We start from the raw sequence: 18659 nt of genomic DNA on the forward strand, positions 1-18659 counted from the left end.
ATTTTATGTGGTACCAATAGAATTTAGAGAGTCAATTAAATTTTTTATATAAGTTTTAAATAATTAAGCTATTAATTATTGTAATGTATAGTATTACTTATATTATTTTTAAATATATTTAAATATTATATCTTAGGTTTTTTATCCTAATTTATATGGCATTGATAGAATTTAAAGTGTGAAATAATTGTTAATTATTGTAATAGATAATATGGAGTATTTAAGTCATTTATAGTATAGTAATTAATATATAATATGTAGTATTTAAGTGGAAGGTGGTGGGGCCCACTTAAATAGTTTGATAAATATATTGGATTCTACTAATTTATAGTATAGTAATTAATAATATATAATATGTAGTATTTAAGTGGAAGGAGGTGGGGCCCACTTATATATTTTATATAGTAAGTATTGGACATTTGTAATGATTTTATTGGAACAATGGTAGTAAATCCTAGACTCTTCTAATATATAGTAATATATTTTTGCATTATTTAAGTATTTTCATTTTTCATATCATCATTGAGTGTATAATAAACTCTGTGATGATCATAGAATACTTAGTTTTCTCTAGTTCTTATTTTCTTCATATTTGTTAATTAGTAGAGGTTTGTTACCTCATTAGGATTGGTAACATAAGTCCTAACCCCCCTTGCTTGTACTTATTCACATTGGGGATTTTATTTTATTATTAATAAAAGGCGGCTAGACGCTCTATCTAGTGGTATAAATTTATTATATTACGTAACAAACTAGCTAACTGCCCAACTAACTATTGCTAATTCCAAATGAGTTGCAGATAACAATAATTAAGTATGATAAGCAGGAGCGAAGCTAGTAGCCCGCACACGAATGAGGTTGAAATCAATAGATTTCATTCAAATAATAATGTATTTATATTAATAAATACATTAAATGTATGTAGAAATATTAAATTTAAATTTAAATTATTATCCGTTAAAATCATAAAATTCAAAATTAGTAAATGTAGGGCACCTAGCTTGGCTAAAAAATAATTATTGAAGTTTTTATGTATTGAAACTTCAAAGCAGGTGCTTGATATTCCTGTCAAAGTAGTTGACAAATGGTCTTTGCTGACTAGTCAGTTGTCAAAAAACTTCCTCCATACAAGAATTATTGTTGTGTTTTTTAAAACAAATTATTATGTTATGTATTGTATTGTTTTCCTGTATATAAATTAGGGATGGCAAAATCAAGTCCAACCCGCCCAACTCGACCCAACCCATTTAGGTTTGGGTTGGTTATTGATACGCTCATTTGTTAGATCAACCTATCTCAACCCAATCAATTTTAACCCATTAAAAATTGGATTGATATGTAACCCAAATTGATTTTTGAGAAATCTTGTCAAAATATTATTAAAAACTTGTTTTTGAATTTATATGTTATATATAGTTATAATAAAGAAAAATAATTTTATTAGGTACTAAAAGCTTATAAATAACAAATAAAGTTATTAAAACTTAATTAAAATTGGGCGGGTTGGGTTATGACCCGTAACNAGTCAACTGTCAAAAAATTTCCTCCATACAAATTAGTAAATGTAGGACATCGGATTACTGAATTATTGTTGTGTTTTTTTAAAAAAATTATTATGTTATGTATTATATTGTTTTCCTGTATATAAATTAGAGATGGCAAAATCAAGTTCAACCCGTCCAACTTGACCCAACCCATTTAGGTTTGGGTTGGTTATTGATACGCTCATTTGTTAGATCAACCTATCTCAACCCAATCCATTTTAACCCATTAAATTGGATTGATATGTAATTCAAATTGATTTTTGAGAAATCTTGTCAAAATATTATTAAAAACCTATTTTTGAATTTATATGTTATATATAGTTATAATAAAGAGGTACTAAAACCTTATAAATAACAAATAAAGTTATTAAAACTTAATAAAAATTGGGTGAATTGGGTTATGACCCGTAACTAATATGTTACCTAACCTGTTTTGACCCAACCCATTTTGGCCCAAACAAATTTGGGTTGGGTTGGGTCTTGATCCATTTTGACCCACTCAAATTTAACTCAACCTGTCCTATTGCCACCCCTAATATAAACTACTATTGTGTTATATATTGTATTTTTAAATTAAAATTTTCATCTTATCATTTAAAATTTGTGTATTCTCATAGTGAAAACTAATAATACTTTTAAATTATATATTTAAAATGACGAAAACTAAAAAAAAATGAAATATTATTAATTCGGAATGAAAGTAGCATATATTAAATAATATATTTTTTAAAATGTTATATACATTATTTTTTTTTTACGAACATTAGAGATTAAACTAATGGTAATAATAAAATAATCAAAAGTGAAACAAAGAGTATGAATAATAGTTCTCCAAATATGGAGAACTACTATTCACCTATGTATAAATAGAGAATAGAAAGTGAATTAGAGAGCGGTTGGAGAATTAATTCTTTATTTTACTCTCCAAATATAGAGAATAAAAACTAAAATAGAGGTGAGTTGGAGATGATCTAAGAAATTATTACTAAATTTCACTATGTTATTGTTAAATTAGGTCTTAGACCTAACTCACACCACAAAAGCTAATTCAAAGGGGAAAGGATTGTTCAAGCCTTACAAGGAGTCCACCCAATTCATTAACTAATAATATGGGACTTTTGTCATTTTTTAAGGCCCCATTTCACCCCCAGTGTTTAGCATCTGGTGCATGGATAATTTTGATTTTTTTGGGGTCCCCAACATCTGATGATATAGGCGTTGCTCTGATACCATGTTAAATTAAATCTTAGGCCTAACTCACACCCCAAAAAGTTAGCTCAAAAGAAAGAGGATTGTTCAAGCCTGAGTCCACCCATCTCATTAACCATTAATGTGGAATTTTTGTCATTCTTTAATAGTTAGTGAGTTTTGATATCGATATAAAGCCCATAACCTTCAAATCTTGAGTATGTGTAAGAGGTTCACTTATTCTCTTACCTATATATATGCTCCATTGTAGAAGTTGTATTCAGTAAAAAATAGAGCAGTACTTAGCCATGGCCTATTATCTTGACAAGATCTTTCTTCTCCTATTTCTCTTCACACTTAGTTCTTCCTCAAAATCAGATAATATGACAGATATTGAAGCACTCTTTGCTATCAAGAATGAAATACTTGATCCCTTTGAATCTTTGATTTCATGGAATGAGTCTGTTCCTTTATGTCAATGGCAAGGCGTTGTATGTGGAACGCGAAGTCAACGAGTCACTGAACTAAACCTTCTTGACCATAAGCTGGGTGGTGTGTTATCACCATTTGTTGGAAATTTGAGCTTCCTTGTACGACTAGATATCGAAAACAATACCATTTCTGGCAATATACCTCCTGAATTAGGCCGTTTGACAAGATTAAGCCATCTATATTTGCAAAACAATTCATTACATGGTGAAATTCCTGTCAATCTATCATTTTGTAGTAACCTCGTTGAGTTATGGGCATACAAGAACAATCTTGTAGGTGTGCTTCCGAAGGAGCTTGGATTTCTTCCCAAACTCAAATATTTCGATTTCAGTTACAACAAGCTCATTGGTGAAATCCCGAAATCTTATGGTAACTTTTCAGGTCTCTTGGAAATGTACCTTTTGTATAATGATCTTGTGGGTAAAATCCCTGAAGAGTTAGGGAAACTGAAAAGCTTGGAAATATTTGACGCAGACTTCAATAGGTTATCAGGTAGAATTCCGAGCTCACTATTCAATCTTTCCTCCTTGAAAGTCATTGATGTGTCAGATAACCAATTCGAAGGTACTCTGCCTCGGGATTTAGGGATCAACCTTCCTAACCTGGAGTGTCTCAGCATTAGTGAGAATCAATTCAGTGGATCGCTTCCTAATTCACTTTTCAACCTCTCAGGACTCGCGTATCTTCTTGTTGGCAAAAATAACTTAGGAGGACGTGTTCCTAGGTTTGATAAGTTGCATAATTTGTATATTTTAAGCATGGAGAATAATCAGTTTGGGAGTGACAAATCTGATAATGAGTTGACCCTCATGTCCTCCTTAACAAATGCAACTAACCTGAACTGGCTGTATCTGCAAAACAATGCGTTTGGAGGGACATTTCATGAGTTTTTCAGCAACCTTTCAAGTAATCTGGTATATGTAGACTTGTCAAGCAACCGGTTTTCAGGACATATCCCGAAAGACATTGGGAAATTCGTCAACTTGGAAGAGCTTAGGCTGAGCGGAAACCAACTCACAGGTATCATCCCTTCGACTATTGGGAAGCTTTATAAGCTACGATATTTATATCTGTCCCAAAACAAAGTCTCAGGTAGTATACCATCGTCCATTGCAAATCTGAGCCTTTTAACAGAGTTAAATCTTGATCATAACAATCTTAGAAGTAGAATACCTTCAAGTGTTGGAAAATGTCAAAATTTGTTGTATCTTAACCTGAACCGAAACTATTTAATCGGTTCAATACCCAAAGAAATTTGTCTCATATCTTCCTTAGTTGTTCTAAACCTTTCTAGTAACAACTTGACTGGCGCCCTTCCCAAAGAAATCGGTAGCCTGAAAAATCTCTTATCATTAGATGTCTCTTTGAATAATCTCACTGGTGAAATTCCTAGTACACTTGGGAGTTGTGTGGCTATTGTTAATTTAACAATGAAAAGGAATTTATTTCGCGGGATCATTCCTTCTACTTTCAATTCACTACAGAGTCTTGAAGTTTTAGATCTTTCGCAAAATAAGCTATCAGGTATGATTCCAAAGTACTTGGAAGGATTTGCCTTGCATTTCTTAAACTTATCGTTTAATGATTTTGAAGGTGGCCTTCCACAACGAGGCATCTTTGAGAACATGAGTGTAGATTCTTTCGTTGGAAATCCTAGAATCTGTGGTGGTGTACCTGGCTTGAAACTTCCCAATTGCAATTTCAGTCATTCAAAGAAAATAAACTTTAAGCTTGTTATTTTAGTAATATTAGGAATTTTGGGGGTAGTTGTTATGGTTTTTGCTTTTTTCTTCTATCGATTCAGAAGGCCCAAAAAAACATTTCCTTCATTAGATAACAATCTAAACCAACTCATAGCTATGTCCTATCAAAGTATTCTCAAAGTTACCAACGGGTTTTCTGCGAGCAACTTGATTGGTGTTGGGAGTCATGGATATGTTTACAAGGGAATTTTAGAAACGGATGGTAAACACGTTGCTATAAAAGTGTTGAATCTTTTACAATATGGAGCTATCAAAAGTTTCATAGCAGAATGTGAGGCCTTGAGAAATGTTAGACATCGGAATTTAGTTAAGCTACTAACTGCATGTTCTGGTGTTGATTATCGTGGCAACGAATTCAAGGCATTGGTTTACGAGTTTATGGCCAACGGAAGTTTGGAGGACTGGTTGCATCCAGATAATTCAAGACCAAATGTTCAGCCAAGAAGGTTAGGATTTCTTCAAAGGCTGAATATTGCTATTGATGTTGCTAGTGCAATTCATTATCTTCATAATGATTGTCAAATATCAATAGTTCATTGTGATCTCAAACCAAGTAATATACTCCTTGACAATGAATTGGTTGCCCATGTTGGGGATTTTGGATTGGCAAGATTCCTACATTTTACTGATGAAACCACTTGTAGAATTCAGACAAGCTCTTCAACTTTTAAAGGATCTATTGGCTACATAGCTCCAGGTAAATTTCACTCTATATAAATGTCTCTAAAGACTTTAGTGACTCTGGATGCAATGACATTAACTCAATTGCCGTTATATTTTCATTGCAGAGTTGGTATGGGAAGCGAGGCATCAACGCAGGGTGATGTGTATAGTTTTGGTATCATCTTACTTGAAATGTTAACTGGGAAAAGACCAACAGATGACATGTTTGGCGGCAATTTAAGCCTTCATGATTTCGTTAGGAATGCCATACCTGATGGAGCACTTGAGATAGTAGATCCAGTTCTTAATTTTGAAGAGGAAGAAATAAGCAGAGAGAGATCTCAAATTCCAAGGTTCATGAGAAGGCAAAAAATGGTAGAGGGTTTAATTTCCTTATTTGGAGTTGGTATTGATTGTTCAATGTATGATTCAAGTAAAAGAAAAAACATGAAGGAGGTTGTTAGAGAGTTGTGTTCTATAAGAGATTCTCTTGTTGGTTGTACAATATGAAACACTTTTCTTGTTTTGTTTTTGTCTTGCAAGGTTCCAATAATATTTAATGATGAATTATTTGAATATAGTCATTACTAGTCTTTACTAAATAACCAAATAGGCTGTTTAAAAAACGATAATTATTATTATTGACTTTCGTCATGGTTCTTTGTAACTTGAATCCACTTGAACAAAATTCTAAGTCCGCCACTGAGTATATGGTATACTAGATTGATATCATTGAAGGATTGTAAGCAATATGAGCATAAGCCGGATTTCAAAAAGGATAAATTTCCATTATTATTTAAAGCATAAACATTATTTCAGAAAATGTAGTACATATATTATTTTTTCTTGTACTAGTTTCACTACAACTATCACTATAATAATAGACCATTAATCAACTGATACAGGTTGCATATTCTGTGCCTCTTTCCTGAGATCTTCATACAGAACAGATGACAAGTACCTCTCTCCAAAACTTGGATGTATTGTCTGAAATTCCAAAACCAAAAAAATCAACACAACTAATTAACATAAGAAAGTTGAGAGTCAACTAACATATATTCATACCACTATGAGTTTTCCTTTGTTTTCTGGCCTGTTGGCGAGTCTAAGTGCAGCTACTGTATTTGCTCCTGATGATATACCAACCTATACAACAAAATGTTTGTCGTATGATTAAAAATAAGTTGGGATCGGATATATGAATTTCTATATAAGCTTATCTACTTGTACTATTCACATAATGCCATTAAATAATGGAAAATAGATCAATGATATGAGAGTGAAAGATATGAAACTCCATCTATTTGAAATTTTACCATAAGGCCTTCCTTCAATGCCAACTCCCTAGCCATGTTTACCGATTCTTCGCTCGAAACCTGCAACAGAACAAACATAATTCATGTATCAATTGCCAAAAATGACTAATTGTAGCCAATGTTCTGTATCGAAAATATTGGATTCAATTGAACCTAGAGATGGTACACTCGATACGCTTCTGGTTGTAGTTCTAATTAAACAAAACTCTGCAATCACATAATTCTTGTGCTATGCAAGAAACAAGCACTATAGTTTAGTGGTTGAAATGTATCCTACCAAGGTAAAGACAGGGGTTCGATCCCCAGATGATGCATTTTATAATAGTGAAATTTAAAAAACCAACATCCGGAGATCAATATTTTCGTGTGTTCTGCTAGAGAAATGAAATCAAGAACTCAGCATACCATCAGAACTTCTTCCATTACATCCATGTCAAGGATATCCGGCTTGAATCCAACCCCATTGCCAGTTATTTCGTGAGGACCTGTATACAGTATTGACGTTCAGAAATCTATGTAGAACAAATTCTACTCATATGCCACAACCAATGAAAAAGAGAAAGAGACATGTTATTTGAGACGATCTTTTTAGTTCTATAGTAATGATAGAAAGTGAAGTTAATTACCTGGTTTTCCACCATTCAATACATTGCTTTCAGTTGGCTCAATTCCATATATCTAGCAGGACAGGAGAAAGTATGTAAGAGCGATGATGTTTTGTTGTTTACACATTAAGCTCGCAATCACAAAATAAATTGATGGCAGGAAATACCTTGACATTAGGATTTTTCGATTTCAGATACTGTCCAACACCAGAGACTGTGCCTCCGCTTCCTATTCCCATGACAAAGATGTCAACATTACCTTGAGTATCTTCCCAAATTTCAGGGCCAGTAGTCTCAAAATGAGCCTGTGTCCAATGTCAATGTTGAATATTTGTTTTCGATGTAACAGAAAAGAATTTAAAATGCCCCTCCACTTTATGAAACATCTTTATTCTAATTTTCGTTCTACTTTAAGGTCATTCATAGCGGGACCAACCCTTGTCGAAGGGAGTCAATTGACACTCAATCATTGAAAAATTACTCTACGTAGGTAAGTCAAATCTCTTTTTTTTTTATGTATTTATATACTAATGTTGAATACCTTTGGCTTCCTCATGTATTTACTTATTTAAATTCTTGAATCTCCTTGGTGAAAATTAATCCTGGCTCCACCATCACATTAATCATCTCTTACTTGCCCTTGACTAATCAGAAGGAGCTTCCCCATAGACCCTAACCAAAGTGTAAGAGTAGAGGGTATGCATTTGAGCTTTTCTCTAAAATAGTGAAATCCACGTTGGAGCTCCGTCGAGGTCAAGGACAACTGCAAGATAATTTGCTAACGACAAAGATATGACACTTGGCCAAACTCAACCCAAAATCTTTATGAGGGGAGGATTGTCCAAGTCCATATAAACAGACCATCAGTCCATTCTCCAACCAACGTCAGACTCTAAACCCCCCACCCATGCTCAGGCCCAACTAGAGTGTATATCGTGAGCCAAAACTGGGAATGAACCTTAGTCTAGTACCATGAAAAGCATGACACTTGAACCTAACTCAACCCCAAAAACTAGCTTTTGAGGGACCAGTCCATACCCTAACCAATGTGGGACTCTAACCTACTCTAAAAATATGATAATTATAGAAGAATAACATATCATAAAATACAATATAGGGATAAACTTGAACATTTTCCTATAATGGAAAGTCTAGTGATAGATGAGGGGATGGGGGAGGGAGCAAAATGAAGATGGAAAATTACTTACTTGAGTATTAGCTGGATTGGAGAATTGTTGAAGCATATAAGCATTAGGTGTAGATTCCAAAAGATCATAAGCTTTCTTAATAGTTCCTCCCATTCCTTTAGTTGGATCAGTGATCACTAAATCAGCTCCAAATGCTCTCATGGTCACCCTCCTCTCCAAGCTTGTATAGGATGGCATTGTCAAAATCATTTTGTAGCCTTTCATGGCAGCCATAAATGCCATACTTATTCCCATATTCCCTGACGTTGGCTCGATTAGTGTTGTCTGCATATCATCCATAAAATATTTAAGACATAAAACCTATGCAACAGCCAACAGGTATCTATCTGGTTCATATTATCTGTCTTTTAAGGTTTTCGTACACCTCTTAAGAAAGAGCCATGTTTACTTACTTTTCCAGGGGTGATTAATCCTTTCTTTTCTGCATCATTGATCATAGCAAATGCTGGTCTGGTGGAAAAGGAAAAACTTTATTTCATATTTCACAATAATGAAACATGACCAAATGTCCACTTAATATTTAGAAAAAAATCAAAAGAAGTAAAAATGATAATTTACCTATCTTTAATACTGGAAGTAGGCTGCATCATTTCTTGTTTAACAGCAATATAAGCACCACATCCTTCACTCACTTTGTTAAGATAAACCAAAGGTGTTTTCCCAATGAGCTGAATTGTGGAAATATTACAAATCAATCATATAATTTGTATAAAAGAAGAAAAAAATAGTGTTATCTTGAACGTGATAGCATTATCTAAATTTTGGTTACAAAGAATTCCCTTGTTAATTAATCACCTAAAAAAGGCATTTCAATTAATTAAGATAAAGTAGCCAAAGTGCAACGTCTAAATAATTAGTTAAGCACTAATATTACTAGTATATAGTATAATAATATATACAAATTTTATAGGTGACTAAATACCTTGGTACGTTATTTGTATTTGAGTATTTTTTTAATAAATACCAAAGTACCACATAACGAATATCAATTTTTTTTTAAATGCATACCATATACTATTACACTCAAATCAGTGTATCAAATTTTTTGATTTCGGTATGATATTGATTTCTACCCTACCATGCCTATCATAAGTATAGATCGCGGTGGAATGGTTTGAATTCCTCCACCTTTATCTAGATATCTCAAACTCGAATCATAAAAGGGTGTTTGGATTGACTTAAAAGTTAGTCAAACATATTTTTAAATCAATTTTTTACTTCTCAAAATGTTTGACAAATATAAAAAAAAATAACTTAAAATAAATTAGAAAGTGTTTGACAGAATTAGAAATGAGTTAAAATAAGTTCAAAATTACTTAAATAAGTCAAAAAACCAAAAGTAGGTCTCCCAAAAATCATTTTGGTTTGACTTTTTTATTTTTGACTTTAAAACTACTTTTTTTTTAAATTAATCAAAATTGGCTCTAAAAATCATGTTAAGAGTGTTGGCTCCAAAATAAATCTTACAACAGATGTGTAATTCAAATTTAATCAAGCTTCGTACCAAACACCGCAAACCACCCCCCTGCCCCTCCCAAATATAAAAATTGAATTTTTCTTCTTTGCTTCGATTAAAGTGAACTGACTACTTTCGTACTACCCCATTTTTATTACATGTGATACACTTTGATGGTATATAAAATTTAAAAATAAAATATTTTTTTTCTAAAATTTATTATCTATAAAAAATTTAAAAGTTAAATCATTTTAAAAAATAAATTAATAAAAAATAAAACATATTAATTGAACAGGAAAGTATTGGCCCAAAGCCCCATACAGGCTTCCGTCACTGATTGCACATGCGGCACTATTTTCTGTTTTGGTTCTTTGACTTTCAGCACCATTCATAAAAGAATTTGTATTTTACCTTCTCATAAAAATTACTACTAGTACTTACTATATTAATATGACAATATTCTTTTAAATTTATTTGAAAAAATAATTAATTTTATTTTCTTATTCTTAAACTTGGCATCTATTCAAATTCCGCCACTAATAATAATATATTTTGTAATAATTTAATTTTAAAATATTTATTTAATTAATTTTGTTTTATTTAAATTATAACTTTGAAAATTTTCTTTCTTTCTTAAATTTTGTGTGCAATTAAACTGTTCTCTTTATTTTTACTAGTCATATTTAGACTTAGCCATTCATTAAGAATATACTATTTAATATGATTATTTTACTAAACTATCTCTATTAATTGATATTTAGTATTATATCTTGAAAAATAATTTCAGAAATAAATAATTAATACTAAAAATAAAATATAAAAATTATATGTTTTTGAGATGTGAAAAGTGATAAATAAAAATAAAAATATACTTTTAACATAACAAACACATAAAAGTGAACGAATAAAATAGTCTTTCTGTTCCTATGTATAAGTCGTCCTTACTAAAATCAGATGTTTTAAAATATGTCATTTTACAAAATCAATACATAAATAACATTATTTTTTGTATTTTACCCTTGAGAGTTATTAGCTCTTAAAAGTATGTATTTGACTAACACAAAATAACTAAGTAATTAATTAATTAATTTTCATTGATCAAATTAATTAATTAAAATAAAATAATTTATGTTCATTGATTAAATATTTGATTTTAAATGAACACTAAATGAGAATATAATGATAAATTCACTTATTTTCTTGAAAAAACGTCAAATCTAAAATAAGGACAATAATAAAACGGAGGGAGTAGATTAGAAAAAAAACAAATCTTAAAAGTTCAAATAGTACTCCCTATGTCCAATAATAGTTATTCAATAAATAATAGAAATAATATAACTATTTTATTCTTTGATTTTATTAAATTTAATATTTTAATAAATGTATTAGATAATAAATAATATTTAATAACAAGATTAAAATAAACATAAAAATTAAATTATCTCTTGATTTTCTAAACTAAACAAATATTATTGTACAACTATTTTTAATAGAGTATTCATCTATTGTTGGACGGACAGAGTATATATCGTTTTCTCTTAGAACGTGTGCCACTATAAATGACTTATTTTAGATTAAAAATTTCAAGAAGAACTCTTTTACTCTTTTTCTCTTTAATTTCGTGTCCAATTGAAAAGGACAAATTTTTTTTTTTATATAATTATATTCTTAATTAATTAATTTTGAAAATAATAAAACTTCTTGAAAATCATAATTTTTTAATTTATTCACTTCATAATTTAATAAGAATAAAATAATATATTCACTATATCAATTATTATTATTTTCTTAATAAGTGTGTTAATTAAAAGTCGACAAGTAATTATGTTATACCAGAGGACCAAAGAATATACAAATAGAGAAAGTGAACAAAAATGATGTGGGTCGTGCGCGACGGGTAGCAGGTTCAATGGTGTATTCAAGTAAATTGAATAATTAAAAGGTAATTCGGCATTAAATTCAAAAACTTTCACAAATTTTAGCCAAATAGTATAACAGATTATTATACATAAGAAGAGCAAATTTGACGCTTTTTCTACAGCTCCAGTACTGAAAATAGGAAGAAATAGAAAGAGAGAGTGAAAATACTAACTTGAGAAACTTGAGTTTTGATGTTTGTACCAGGAAGGTACTTTGGCAGATCTCTTAGCCTCTGAGCAAATGATGATTCACTCGAATAAAACCTTCTCGTTAGTAAGGACGCCATTGTAGAAGTTGTAAATCACTCACTACAATTTGTCTTCAAATTTGAAAGATAAGACACGCCTTTTATAATGGAAAATTAACATAAGGGACCCTCTTACCACATCTCTAAGGTATATAGAGATAGAATACTTCCTCGGTCCCTAATTATTTCTTTATTTTTAAAGTGCCATATTTATTAAAAATATAAGAATTTACCATTTTATTTCTATTAATTATAAAGTGGATGAATTAAAAAATTTTAATTTTTAAGAAGTTCTACCTTTTTCAAACTAATTAATTGAGAGTATAATGGGTAAAAATAATTTGTCCTTTCTTGATTTGTCAAAATTGACAAGTAATTAGGAACAACTATAAAAAAAAATGTAGACAAGTAATTAAGGACATATGAAGTATTTTCTATAGCTAAAAATAGAAATTTAGTAGTATTACTTCTGTTTCAAAAAGAATGAACCAATTTTTTTTAGTTTGTTTAAAAAAGAATGACATATTTCTTTGTTTGATAACACTTTAACTTCAACTTTTCACGTGACATGTTTAAGGCCACAAAATTAAAGGATATTTTTATATATTTGATATAACTTTAATTTAGAACCATAAGATTAAATATTTTTCTTTCTTTTTTTAAACTTCGCTTCAAGTTAAACTATGTAATTATTTTTAAAACAAAAGGAGTATAATTTTTTTAGCATGTACACACTCTCTCTATATTCATTTTTTATTTGTCAATTTTGAATATTGCACGCATTTTGAAAAATATTACTCCCTTTATATGTTATTATTCTAGGTTTTACATCTTTTAAAAATTATTTGTACGATTATTTAGTGATTTCTTAAAGTCAATTTTTTAAGAAATGAATACAAATTAATTTATTTTGATTAATAAAATTGACCAATGAATATGTATTAATCATTTAATCTTTTATGTTGGTCAAATTTATACTTTCAAAACTATTAGTTCTCAAGAGTAAAATAGAAAGAATAAAGTCATTTATTTATTGATTTTGTGAAATGACAAATATTAAGAATAATCTACTTTTAACAAGGACAACATATAAATAAGACCAAAAAAAGTAATCAGTATAAGAGTTATGTCACCACTCATTATATTCATAGTAATTGATATATAATCTTAAATCATAAAAAATAGTTTAATAATTAATTAATTGAATTATAATATGAAAAAAATATATATTTTTTAATATATTAGAGTGGAAGGTGGACCTGTGATGGCTCAAGTGGGCATTACAAGCAGTGTATGCCGCCGCTATAGTCATTGGTCAAACCCCAATTTCAACTTTTATTTCTCCCCAATCTAGGCCAACCTACATGCTATTGTCTTCATTCCTAATTATTTATTCATTTTATATTGACAGATTCATTAAAAAAAAATAAAAATTATTAGTTCATTTTTAAATTGACACATTCATTAAAGAAATAATGATTGATTTAGTGACTTAAATTTTATACTTCTATTATTATAAAGTAGATGAATTAAAAATTTAAATTTTCAAAAAGTTTTATTTTTTTCAAAAAAATTAATTAAAAATATAATAGATAACAAAAATTATTATTTTTTATTTGTCAAAATAAAGTAAAAGGAACAGATAAAAATGAAAAAAATAGATAAATAATTAAGGATGGAGGGAGTACTACTACACATTATTATTGTTATTAAATATTAGTATCACATTCATTGCAAGGTTCTTTTTTCTATACCGTCAATCATTACAAGTTGAATGTTTTACTTTCTTTGTCTTAAAAAAATTGTAAGGTTCACTTAACCATCCGAAGGTTCGGACATATGAATCATAAATTGACATGTTTTACTATTTATAGCATATCCAATGAACATACAATTCAAAGTCTTAGGTTCTATTTTGACCCGTTTGAGAATAGTTTCCTCATTTTCATTTCTCATATGGAATAGACTATATTGGAAATTGTTAGATCTCATCTTTCAAGAGTTATTGTTTGTATATACTTTACAAGCAGTTCTCTATCAGGATACAACAAAGCCTGAACAAACAAAACATTTTGTTGCTTCCTTTCTTAAAAAACAAAAGTTTTTTTTTTAATTTGTTGCTCCCTTTCTTAAAAAAACAAAAGTTTTTTTTTTTATTTGTTGCTCCCTTTATTAACAAATAAAACTTTTGTTCCTCTCTTTCTGAATAGACAAACTTTTTGTTGTTCTCTTTTGCTATAATGATAGCACCCCCACAAATTTTGTGCTAAACCTGAACTTATAAGTATGACATTCAACATTTCCTTCAAAGTTCGATTTTTTGCTGTCAACAATTTCATTAGATTGAGGTGAGTATGTGTAGTAATTTGATGGATGATTCCATTTTTCCAAATATATTTCTACAAAAGAAGATTCATATTCTCCACATCGATCACTTCTAATCATGACAATCTTTTTATCCAACTGATTTTCAACTTCAGTTTTATATTGCCTATATGTTTCTATTGTTTCATCCTTACCATTTTGCAAATAGCCATAACACTATCTAGTGCAATTGTCAATAAAATTTATGAAACACTTTTTCCCACAAAGAGATGATGTTGACTTTATATCACAATTCAGTCTAAATTAATTATAAGGGATTAAAATTTCTTTCAACAACCATACTTGACATTTTGATTTATTGCACTAGAAGTTAGGCAAAACTTCTAAGTTGATAAGTTTTTGCAAGGTTTTGTAATTGACATGTCTCAAGCGTTCATGTCACAAACAATTTGATTCAAGCAAGTAAGATCAAACATAAATATTGAATTTGAAAAGACCTTCCGTGAGGTAATCTTTTCCTACAAATATTTTGTACTTTACTTTCTATAACTTTGTTAAATACATATATTGTTTTAGAATCAGCGCCTTGTCATATGTCCTTTTCAGAAGGACCTTTCCATAAGGGCAATATGACCCAAAGATTTTCTTTACAACACAAACAATACAAGTCACTTTTCACCAATGTTCATGTCTATACAAATAAATTTATTTTAATAAACATATCTTTTCATGAAAAATCACAATATTTTAAGTGACACTTTTTTCATCAAAGAATACAATTCTTTTGAACAAGTAATACAATTTTGTGATTTTATACTGGTCATAGCATGTACTAGTAAAGAGAGACTCAACGACCACAATATCAAATATACTCCAAGAATTTTGTGGGTCGACCATAATACAAGAATGTCATTAAATTTCATATCTTGTACTTTCAAATTTAAATTAGATAGTAAGTCTAATTTTGTTTTTATCACAAGTAAAGAACCCACATTTTAAATAGGCGGATTGACCTGGGAGACCCCTGTACTTGGCTCCGTTTGTCACATAGGCCCTTCTACTCACGACTTTGCCAGATGAACCCTCAAACTCACTGAAACACAACATTTTAAACCCTTTTGGCTTCGCGTGCACTTCAAACACACAATAAAAATAACACTTCATCATCCATGTTAGATTTTTAATGACACGTCATTTATTTTTAATTTATTTAAAATTTTTAATTTCTTTTTCTTTTTCTTTTTCACTATGTTTCTCCCTCACCATCTCTATCCTTGACTACCTCCCTCCATTTTTTACACCAAAATACACCATTGCAATCTTACATCCTTACTTGAAAAATTGCCTTAAATAACTATAATCCTTCGTTCTTCTCCAAATTTTCACCGTTCACAACTTTCTGTCATATTTTTTTGACCAACGTCTCTATCCACCACTTGAACCACCATGAATCCGTTTCCTCCATTATTGCCGACGAACCACACTAAAGTATCTGAATATTTTCTAACACTGACGAACCACACTAAAATATCTTAATATGCTAACATCTTCTTACAATTTTACACAATACATTTCACCTAATTTTACAAAGACACACAACAATCATTCTTCACTCTCCAAAATGACCGGATCTTTGTCACTTCACCACATGTAAATTACCCCTCCCCTGTTTTCTTAATAGCTTCTCTCCACATAATTTTATCTCACAAATACTGGAAAAATTTACGATTTTTGAAAGAGAGAGAAATGGAAATTGGGTTGGGGAAGAATGAGTGGGGGAAGAATAGGTGGTAGTAAGAGAAAAGAAATTGGGGAAAAAACAAAGAGGGTGACATATTTTACATTTATTTATTTGTTTTGTTTTTTTATTCAATTTTTCTTTATCTTTTAATTACTTTTAGTCCAAAAGTTTATGTTTACGCTCCTTTAACGCGTGAAATCACGTGTTTGTTTCAGCTCAAAGATTAAGTTGCTATGTAGACTAGGTCAATGGTCAGAGGAGTTTAAAATGCTCTATTTCAGTGGGTTCAAGGGTTCAATTGGCAAAGTAATGAGTAGAAGGGTCCATGTAACAAATAGAGCCAAGTATAGGGGCCTCCCAGGCCATTACCCCTTTTAAATATGTTCTCAAAAATATTTTTCAAGTATTTGAAATTATTTTCCACATATTTTTTCCATGCTTTCAACTTGTATACCATCAAAATACATATTGGCAACACGAAACCTTTTTTTGGAGATTTAATCTATAGAAACACCCATTGCATGCACAAAAATCACTAATTTTATGTCACTAGTGTTTTTTCCCCTTTCTGTCAGAATTAGACAGACCACTTAGTATTTAAAATACTAATAATAAAGATTCAATCTTTATACCACTTGTTTCTAGTTTAACGATGAAGTTTTCATATTCTTCTAATCGTTAACCAAATGAACCTTGAATTCTATGAAGTTTTTATATTCTTCAAATCAATTTCACATTCAAACAGAGTAGTAAACCAAAAAGGTTTTAATCTCTAGAAACCTCAAATACAACATTGTTTCTAGCTAACGATGAAGATTTATCTTTTTCAAATCATTTAGCCTTAATATTTTTGACGAAGATTTTGTACTCTTCAAGTCAAAATATTCATTTAAACAGAGAATTTAACAAATTGGTCTTCAAATCAATGTACAATCTGATTTGTTCGTGAAGTTCTTATATGCTTCAAACCAAAGGAGTAAAAAATCAGAAGATTTTAGTCTTCGAAAGTCATACACAATCAAATTTCACATGGAGTAGAAAATTACAAAAGTTTTTTTTCTCCTCTTAACAGACTACACATTAATAATAATAAAGATATATTCTGAGATCATCATATAATAAACATCTATCCTAACATTTATTATGATATAAATCTCATAACTTATAAAGGATAGAAAAATAATAATCAAGGGAAATAAAGATAGAACCTGATTTTACCCCATTGAATCATATTCTATTTGTCAGCAATGATTCCATGCAAGTCACTTTTCTTGCTAATTTTTTTCTTTCTTTCCCAATTTCCATCATATTCCAATTTTTCTTAAAAGACATTGAATTTCAACGAGAAACTAAACTCATGTTCAAATATTGTTAGGAGACAACATCTGTTCATAGTTATATAAAACTAAGAATATAGGAAAAATAATTAAAGTACACATCTTAGCCTTTGTGCACAACATAACTTTTCTAACTGAAAATAAAACTAAAGGGGTTCAATGCTTGAATGCACTTGGGAAGAAAATAAAAATAATCTTACCCATCCAAGAAAAGCTTACTACATAAAATATACTCGAACATATTAAAGTAGTACTAATTCACCCCAAATCTCTTTTATCATATGATAAAATAATTCTCTTTTTCTTTCTTTTTTCCAATAAAAAGAACACAGAAGTAATTTCTTTACCACTGAAAATACCAATAATTAGATATCTTAAGTGTTATCTCATGTATTCAGATTAGCAAACAAGAAATAATAAAAGATGAAAAGAAAAACAAAGAACTATCCGAGTCCACAGAACTCACTGTGTCCTTAAGAAATTTAATCCCCTCAAGTACTCGAGGTTGCAGATTAATTTCTCCCAAGATAAAACGGATTAATCATAAAGAAGTAGCGGTATCTCAAACTTCAATAATTTCAATGAACTCAAAATGACAGCAACGAATCACATACACAGACACGATCGATCGATTTTGTTTTGTAAGAAATGTATGCAAGAGAAGGGAAGAATTCGAAGCAGAAAAATGAGAGAAAGCCTCTCTATTTATAACCAACAAAGGGTAAATGTCACAACTCTTTGGAAAGAAGATAACATTCACAAAGGTCACAACACTTTGGAAAAGGCACAACCTTTCAAACGGTCACAACCCTTTAGAAATGACACAACCTTTCATAAAGGTCACAACCCTTCGG

The 18659-nt window shown here is 30.1% G+C and overlaps 3 protein-coding genes across 3 annotated transcripts; 2 read left to right on the forward strand and 1 right to left on the reverse strand.

Moving 5' to 3' along the window:
* The first annotated feature begins 2972 nt into the window (after positions 1–2972).
* Positions 2973–5751, forward strand: LOC125864439 (probable LRR receptor-like serine/threonine-protein kinase At3g47570). Its single transcript, XM_049544446.1, has one exon. It carries the CDS (start codon positions 3041–3043, stop codon positions 5702–5704), a length of 2664 nt encoding a protein of 887 aa, XP_049400403.1. The 5' UTR covers positions 2973–3040; the 3' UTR covers positions 5705–5751.
* On the forward strand, positions 5705–6160 carry LOC125863640 (probable LRR receptor-like serine/threonine-protein kinase At3g47570). Its single transcript, XM_049543687.1, has one exon. The coding sequence runs from the start codon at positions 5705–5707 to the stop codon at positions 6158–6160; it is 456 nt and encodes a 151-aa protein (XP_049399644.1).
* Positions 6161–6415: 255 nt separating this feature from the next.
* LOC125864458 (bifunctional L-3-cyanoalanine synthase/cysteine synthase 1, mitochondrial) lies at positions 6416–12514 on the reverse strand. The gene is made up of 10 exons (XM_049544472.1): positions 12328–12514; positions 9338–9447; positions 9172–9229; positions 8780–9043; positions 7739–7876; positions 7593–7644; positions 7372–7451; positions 6967–7026; positions 6716–6796; positions 6416–6637 (listed from the first exon to the last, which is right to left on the reverse strand). Exons 1-10 carry the CDS (start codon positions 12439–12441, stop codon positions 6539–6541), a joined length of 1056 nt encoding a protein of 351 aa, XP_049400429.1. The 5' UTR covers positions 12442–12514; the 3' UTR covers positions 6416–6538.
* Positions 12515–18659: the final 6145 nt, after the last annotated feature.

Source organism: Solanum stenotomum, chromosome 5 (assembly GCF_019186545.1).
Source record: "Solanum stenotomum isolate F172 chromosome 5, ASM1918654v1, whole genome shotgun sequence".
Classification (NCBI taxonomy): Eukaryota; Viridiplantae; Streptophyta; class Magnoliopsida; order Solanales; family Solanaceae; genus Solanum; species Solanum stenotomum.